An 8600-nucleotide genomic window follows, 5' to 3' on the forward strand; every position below is an offset into this window, starting at 1 on the left:
TACAATCGAAATATCTCAGAATATACTCTCTCCGATCCTAAATATAAGCCTTTTAAGAGATTTTAATACGGACTACATATGAAGCAAGATGAGTGAATCTATGCGCTAATATACGTCTATATACATTCAGATATAGTGCGCATTGAAATCTTTAAAAAAGCTTATATTTAGAATTGGAGGGAGTAGGAAACAACATGATGGCACACATACACAATTAATCACCCTGCTCGAGAGTACATAAATACACACATTACAGTTCACCGCTCGATGAGCTTCCAGGAAGTCAATACATGCAATCTTAAGAATTATTCACAGGTATATAGTGGAACGTATGGCACAAACCGAACAAAGCCGAAATGAAGCATACAGGAAAACAAAGATAGGTAGGACGAAGGTGCATGACTCACACAGGAACAGGATGCAGATGGGCTTAATTAGTAGCATCTTCCACTTCCATCGCTTCACTAGGAGTTGAGATCTGTTGCTTCTTCACGTACGGCTTATTTATATGTGCCTCTGATGCTGTTTCCCATGCTTCGACGGTTTCTTTACGAGCAGAACGATGGAGTATCACCTCGTTAAGATATGCAAGATATAATATGCCGTCGACTCCAGTTTCGGGAGCTGCCTCTCCCATCCGAGGAGGAAATTTCGGACAGAGCAGCAGAAGAGAGGCAAGATTTTTCATTCCACCACGTTTGATGTTGATACATGGTTGCTTTTGGGCCTCGAAGCACAGCCAGAGAAGGCTGTTAAAGCCATCAGCCTCCACGTTGAAGTTCCCATCCCACGATTCAGGTTGATCCTCAGCGAGCTTGAGATACTCCAAGCAAGGCAAGCTTTGCAGTTCTGCAAGATCTTCGATGATGCGACCAGTTGAGAATAGGTGCAGTTTGTTGAGATTACGTAGCTCTTGTAACACGGCAGGGCACGGCAAAAGTCCTGATAATCGACTTGCCTTGATGGAACTGATAGTGCTGGCAGGCTCTTTTAGAAAAAGCAGGAAGCCACTGGGGACGAAATCATTGAAATCAATGGACAAAGAATCGAGACCGTCCTCGACAGGGCGCTTCCCAATAGCATTAGCCAATCTGCTAGCGAGACCTTGATCTGGTGTGGAATTGCCAGGGTCTGATGACCCTGCAGACGGATGTCCGCACGCAACACCAGAAGACAACTTTTTCCTTTTTAGTAATTGGAGCAAAACTGGAACATTTTCTCCGCTTGGGGCAGCACGCTTAGGCTGAACTTGACTGCCTGGAGAATTACTATTCTTTTTATTCCCATAAGTAGCCACATTTGCTGGAGCATTAGTATCCTTGCACCATAACTTAACCTTTTTCAGCATTTTCGCGTGTTGTATAACAAGCAAAACTTCATGACTCCTTGCCCCATTCAGAAGGACTCCAGAAAGAGTGTGCAGTTTACTTTGCGTTGACAAGAACTTCACAAGGCGAGAATTTGATCCACTAGTTAACTGTTGCAGCTCGAACTTGCCAAACAGGTAAGCTAAACCTGGGAGCATGATGACTTCCATGGGTAATTCTTCCACCCCAGTGTCTCGAATATCAAGCGTCTGTAAGAGGCGCAATTTTTTTACTCTCTCGGGAAGCTGGTTGACATCAGTTTTCCTGAGGCCGAGATAGTTCAGAAACTCCAACCCACATATATCACCAATAATGCCACTATCAATCCCAGTGCAACCTTCCAGATCCAACACACGCAGAACATTACAATCCTTGAAATACCCTGGTCCCCGTTTAAGAAGGTTACGTTTGATGATTGTTAACGACCTGACAGTTGACAGATCAGTATCACTTGAAACTCCACTGCTTCCATCCTCGGAACTGGGCTGAACAGTGATGAGTCGGCGGACAGGACCACCTTTGTTCCGTATGGTCCAGTGCCTGTCAATCAAACTGACAAAATTTTTAGACAAGGACATCCCCATGGTAAACTCCAGAATTATGCTCTGAAGTTTACAACTCTCATCATTGCTGTCAACCAGTACTCTCTCAATCATACTCTGGTTTATCAACTCCTTCAAACATTCACGAGCAAGACCCAATGCTTCTGATAGTCCTTCGTCAACATCTTTATCAACCAACTCTTCAGCTATTAATCTTCTGGATAGACTTCTGATGTCTATCGGGTGACCCCTGGGGAATATGCTTGCATAAAGCAAGCAACTTTTTTGATTGTAGTCGCGCAAGTTGTTATAGCCTCGGGAAAGTGCCCTTTTTATTTCTGCAAAGTATGGCTCATTACCTACGAGGAAATCACCAAGTCTTCTGCCCACATATTTGCAATCGGACATCGATAATAATCCCCCCTTCAAATATTTACCTGCGCTGATCAACGCCAGTGGTAAGCCATCACATTTAACGAAGATGCTTTCTGAGTTATGAAGCACGGCTGTTGAAGGTTTCTGTGAAGGTCCAAGAGCCTTTGACCATAATAGTGTTTCTGAATGGAGCCGGTCAAGATATTTCATTCTATACACATAACTTCCCAAACTGCACGCCATAGCCACAGAATCAACATTCGTTGTCACAAGTATTCTGCTACCCTTTTCATTTTTAGGGAGCACCGTTTCTATCTCGTTCCATACTTGTTTCTGTTGTACATCATCAATACACACTAGATACCTGAACCATAATTAAAACACATTTTTTAGGAAAACACACATAAATAATATGACATGAATAAAAATAAAAGCTGCAAATATGCAAGCAATGGTATAGTAAGGACACGACACGACGTTAGAGTTTTACTGTTTAGGCATGATGACATTCATAGTATATACACCACTTTAGGCATTTTCAACGCCAACCCCTTCAAAACAGAAACAGTATTTGTCCGCAGACTTGCCCAGACTCATCGACCAGGATACGGGAGCCGGCCATCCAACCTTATCTCCCAAATGTCCGCAATAGTTTTTCTTGAAGTATGTAAAGTATGTAGCACTCGATGACCCCTGATCGATCCCTTGAAATTCAGAATATGCCCGCCCCGCACGCTTCGTGTCTGCGAAGACCGCCTACATCATCGATGTTTCAACCACATAATCCTCCTCAACGGACGACTCAACGCAGTTTTTTTTAAATGAGAGGGGTTTCCCCCGCCCCAAATTTTTAACAACGCGGTTATTGTATATGTACGCCGTGTCTGAATCCATAGCTCCAAAGAAGGGAGTGAAATTCCCAAAAAATTAGCACCAGCATTTTGCTAAACACTTGGCGGGCATGGTGACCTCCGCAGACGGCATCCGCAGGGGCGGATGGCATCTGCGCGGCGGCCGGATGAGAGGTGGAATTGTTGTGTAGGCAAAGGGGCGTGTTGACCGGGTGGACCGGCGACCGTCGGTCCAACAAGTCCTTGGTAGGCGGCCGGGATGGTACAACGACGACATCGGTAAGGGAAGAAGAAGATGCAGAGAAAGTGCGAAGGGACAGAGATGCGGGCTTCAGGTGGGGTTTTGTCTTGGCCTGAGGTATCGGAGTCCTATGTGGCGGAGGTCCGGATGCCCACAAAGCTCCCACGGCTTTGTGCCCGGTTTACAGGATTTCAAACAGCGGAAGCGGCCACAAACCGATGTTGGACTGTGTTAGATGGCAAACTGCATTTTCACAACTCGGTTCGGATTGTTTGCCCGTGATTTGAGGGTCGGCTTTGGAGATGCCTATTTGCATTTGTGGTATTTTTTTTCTTGGCATGGAAGGGTACAATGTAGAGGGGTGGACTAACTTTAACAAATGTTCTGGTATATTCGTATTGATTTGCTAGCACAATATGGGCAATAATTTGTGCATACAAAGTAGTGTTATATCTTTCTCTCCGTGGCATTGCGAATTGTGGTGGTTCGTGCAAATTGTTTCTAACATCTGCAAATAAAACCGTTGCTTTGTAATTTAATAAAATGGTTGTGTGCATCGCTTGATGTAGAGACCGGGGTAATCCTCCTTTTTGAAAAAAAAATCTTTATTAACTATCAGAACAAGGCATTGATGGCAGTCACCTGCCAGCTTTGACCAGGGGAAACTTTCCATTTTCAAAGAGTCAGTATATGACCAACTTTTCTTTTTGATAACTTTTGAAATATGTGACCCTAACTTTCTGGAAAATCCAGACCTGCCTTGAAGAAATTTAAACTTCGATACATTTTCAAACTTTTAACTGTCACAAACTTTCAAATTGTCCATGTTAATAGTTCTCGACTTTCAAAATAAATGTTTAAATGTTCCCTTTTTGTGTATTTAGCGCATGAAAACAAAGAATAAATATAAATAAGTAGCTAACTGAAATCAATAAGTAATAAATAAATAAAAATTAATGTTTATATGTTTGCATAAATCATTGAGGAAGATATGTTCTTGTATCTACTTGCCGATGGTGACCACTATGTGGTCAATTTGGACGTCGAGGAAATGAAAATGGACATGTACCTGCTGTGGCAGTATGGAGCTCATGAAGGAGACCATCTATTACTAGAGGAAACAATATGGCAACAGCTCCACCGCTGCTGTAGTAGCTCGAGCTGTCCACCGTCATGATCCGTAACATCCCCAACAAGCTCATATAAGAGAATGATAATCTCATCCCTTTTGCAGCAAATTAGCTACCGGTGTGGATACTCTATTGTTGGGTGGGTTCGCACTCGGTTTAGTTAGTGAACCTTTCACTTTTAACATGAGTGCTGTGCATTGTTCTCTGGGTTCTGCACTAAAATGCAAGCGGCATATACATAAGAGTTGCAATAATTTGTTTCACCTGATTCGAAAAATATAAGTGTAACATTTTATTTTTCCTTATTCGCAAAAAAAAAACCTTTTAATTTTTCCTGCAGACTCTTGAATTTGGATGGGGCGTGAGTTTGCAGTTTTTACTTTTTAATCTCTGTATAAACCCTGCAAGCTGACGATAATGAAAGAGGCGAGATGTAACAATCTTAATATGTGACCAATTTGCAGCGTGTTAAACTGTTAATACTTAATATAAATACTGTAGGGGTTGGGGGGTGGACCTTTTCTCCGCCAGGAAACGTCGCAAAACTTCTGAGGTGCTCAGGTCGCTGCTTGCCGCCGTTGGGTGATCTTCTTCGGAGGTAGTATTGCTTGATGATGGCGCAGAACCATCTTTTCCTCCTTTGAAGGATAGGCCAACTTGTTGGAGAATCTTCTCTAGAATATCTTTTTTGATATTCTTCTCGTCTTTGAGATCCGGCACCGCCACCCAAGCTTTGCAATCGAATGCACCGGCAATAACTGTACGGTCTTCATAGAGTGCCCTTGCGAGGGCAGTCTTTCCCAAGCCACCACATCCTACGATGGTGATCACCCTCAGCTGCCTATCATGGGTGGCACTCAGCTGGGGTGGGGGAACGAGCCGCTTCAGCAAGTCGACCTTGGCTTCTGGGAAGCCGACGAGATCCTCCTCTGGAGTATAACAAGGGGGTTCAGCAGACGAGGTGGCTCCGCTGTGAATCTGAGTCGATTCAGAGTTTTTATTTGGCTTCTCGTAATTGATGCTCTCAAGCTTCTTCTCGAAACGCCTGATTTCTGTGAGTTGTTCATGACGGGGGTCATGATCTATCCCTATAACTGAGCAGAAGGTGCCAACCTTTTTCTCGGGAACCCGGATATGATCTATGAAGTCTTCAATCTCATAAACCAATTCCAGGTTCTGCAGATCTTCATACTTGTCTTGCAAAATGGCACTTCGGATCATGCCGAGCTCCCTGCTGATCGATTTGAGGCCACTCCGGATCTCTGCGTCGAGCTTGCTACTTTCATTTCTCAGCTTACTCACCAATGTGATACCCTTTAGCACAGTGTTTATGATGGGGAGAATAAATGCCATCGGTCGGCCTCAACTCTCCTCCCTCTTGGGTGGGTAAGGCGTATGTACTGCATATAGAATAGGATATATATAGGTCCACCAGCAGGATCCATTTTTATTAGAAGCATGCCATCGATGATTAAGGTTTGAGTTTGCCTAATGATCGAGTTTGCAAAAAGAAAAGTTTTTTTATTAGTTTTAATTGCTTACCACATATGTCACGTGGTTGCAAAAAAAAAAAGTTACCTTGCGAAAAATTGAGAGATTGGATTGTCGTTTCACTAGGTTTCTTTTGTTTTTTGAAACTTCTAAGGAGTAAATACTGTAATGAATATTGTTCTAAAAAGGATCCGTGACTTTCTAAAAGCTTTGCGGTCAAAGTTATCTAAATTAATTATTTTTACTAAAACAACTATTTATATTGGCCTTAAAATATTAACATCAACCTATAGTTTTGGTACTACCCCATAAAAAACTACAGTTTTTGTTGAGTTTAGTCCCACATCGGTCATGGGAGGAGACATAACACAACTTGGCGGGGGTGTCCCCTCCTAAGTCCTAACAGGCTGTTCTTTTGGGAATAGAGGTCTCAAGGCCTCTCACAAGTCGGTGTTGCTCTCCGGCTGGGCCTAGTGACGCAGATGGGTCGGAACACTGGTGTTAGCGGACCCACGATAGCGTACAGTTTTGGTACGAACACTAATTACAATTCAATAAGGTTTTACTTATATCTTCTTATAGAAATACAATCCAAACGTACACGCTAGAAACACAATTCAAACGTACACGCTCACAATACACACGCATGTCCTACCCGGCAAAGTTGTCATAGGCACCTCATAGTAGACAAACACATCATACTACTTAAAGAATATCGTCGGAGAGCGTGGATAAGTTAAGGAGCTACACAAGCACTCATATCTACGCTACTCTTCAACGGCGGCGGTTGCTGTTCTGGTGCGCTGGTCCTAAGGGCCTTAGCACATCGACTTTTCGACTGTCAACTACAATAACTTTTGCCCAACTCTCGTGAGAGAGGGACGATGACGACGGCGTGTCTTCAGCTCGCTTTAGTGCTAGTAGTCGTCACTAGGTGGTCTACGGGGGTCATGAACTGAGCAGAAGGTGCCAACCTTTTTCTCGGGAACCCGGATATGATCTATGAAGTCTTCAATCTCACAAACCAATTCTAGGTTCTGCATATCTTCATACTTGTCTTGCAAAAAGGCACTTCGGAGTTTGGATCATGCCGAGCTCCCTGCGGATCGATTTGAGGCCACTCTGGATCTCCTCGTCGAGCTTGGTACTTTCATTTCTCAGCTTACTCACCAATGTGATACCCTTTAGTACAGTGTTTATGACGGGGAGAATAAACGCCATCGGCCGGCCTCAACTCTCCTCCCTCTTGGGTGGGTAAGGTACACTTTTTTTCTTCCGTTGCAAATCACGGACATATGTCCTAGTATTAGTATAATAAATATAGCTCATAAGGATATGTGTGCGGTGATAGACTAATACCCCTTTCTGCTTATATGCGTGGAATATGCACAAACTTTGCTGGCCAGGATCACAGACAAGAATTTTGAAAAGATGAGGGATACTAATGCAACTGAGCCGATGTTAATTCTGCAAAGTTGGGGTATGAATGTGTAATCAGACTATATAATTTTGAGCAGTACAGGCCTCTCCTTATAAATTGCACCTTTAAAAATATCGTTTGGGGTTGGGGTAAGTCTTCCCTTCCATCCATTGGTCGAGACATATCCAAGTGTTCTCTTCACTGTCACCCTTTACAAAATGTAGCCCATTGCATATATAGTAAGATATAACTGAGATCAAGACAAGAGCAGGTAACCTACCACATGTCATGCATAAATGCAGCATACATTATTACATCATTGACGCTACTTAATACCAGCTGTCAATTGCACATTGTCATTATAATACATTGTTATAACCAATTTTTCGTAAGAGATAACGACTAGTAGGTGTCATTTTTTGATCTGTACAAGACCAACAACCAACAGTGTTTGGTTATTTTCTCTACAATCTAATAATTTATTGTGTAGACACCAACTTGTCGAGCTTTCTTTTGTAGTAGGTGGCTCTTATTTGTACAAATTGTGTTGCATAAATTAGAAAGCCTTGATACCCCAGGAAGAAAAACGTGGGGTTATATCATTTCGGGCCATATTATCGCCAAATTAGAATTCTAATTTGACGATGTCATTGCTAGAAACATGCTAGACGCGGAGTCTGTGTAATTATTTTTGGCACCCAAAGTAGTTTATATAGGTGTATGTGGAACTAATATAACGAGGTTACATTTAGCTTAATAAAACAAGATGACTTCATATAGTCTTGCTACCATTTTTTGTTCACATTGTGACCTTGGTTAGGTGAATCATGTGTAAGAAATGCACCATTTTGGTGAATGAGTTCATACTTGACATCCTAGTTATGTAATTATTTTTTCACAATGATGCATGATTCATAACATTGGCATATAACGTACAAAAAATACCAAGTCAGTTCAACCCAAAGACTTTATGTACCATGTTTTGATACCCCTTATTTTGTTTTGCGCTCTGTCATTTCCAGCCATATCATGTATGCCATCATTTTGCAGATGCTCACATGCCCTACTCTATTTTTAGCCAACTACCAAACAAGTGGCTATAATTATATATCTCAGTTGTTGTGCATAAAGTAGATGATACCAAGTCTTGGTAACCTAGCCTATATTTTGGATTGTAGTTTGT

General features: G+C 42.4%; 1 protein-coding gene across 1 annotated transcript; it reads right to left on the reverse strand.

The window, feature by feature from the left end:
- Positions 1-255: 255 nt before the first annotated feature.
- LOC119313514 (disease resistance protein RGA4-like) lies at positions 256-5859 on the reverse strand. The gene is made up of 2 exons (XM_037588935.1): positions 5024-5859; positions 256-2648 (listed from the first exon to the last, which is right to left on the reverse strand). The coding sequence occupies exons 1-2, from the start codon at positions 5857-5859 to the stop codon at positions 431-433; spliced, it is 3054 nt and encodes a 1017-aa protein (XP_037444832.1). The 3' UTR covers positions 256-430.
- Positions 5860-8600: the final 2741 nt, after the last annotated feature.

This window comes from Triticum dicoccoides, chromosome 1B (assembly GCF_002162155.2).
Source record: "Triticum dicoccoides isolate Atlit2015 ecotype Zavitan chromosome 1B, WEW_v2.0, whole genome shotgun sequence".
Taxonomy (NCBI): domain Eukaryota; kingdom Viridiplantae; phylum Streptophyta; class Magnoliopsida; order Poales; family Poaceae; genus Triticum; species Triticum dicoccoides.

Excerpts from the sequence above, each read along its gene's own strand:
- LOC119313514 (XM_037588935.1), bottom strand. The coding sequence starts at position 5,859 with ATGGCATTTATTCTCCCCATCATAAACACTGTGCTAAAGGGTATCACA. Across the intron at positions 2,649-5,023 it reads CGTTTCCTGGCGGAGAAAAG|GTATCTAGTGTGTATTGATG; the intron begins GTCCACCCCCCA and ends ATTATGGTTCAG.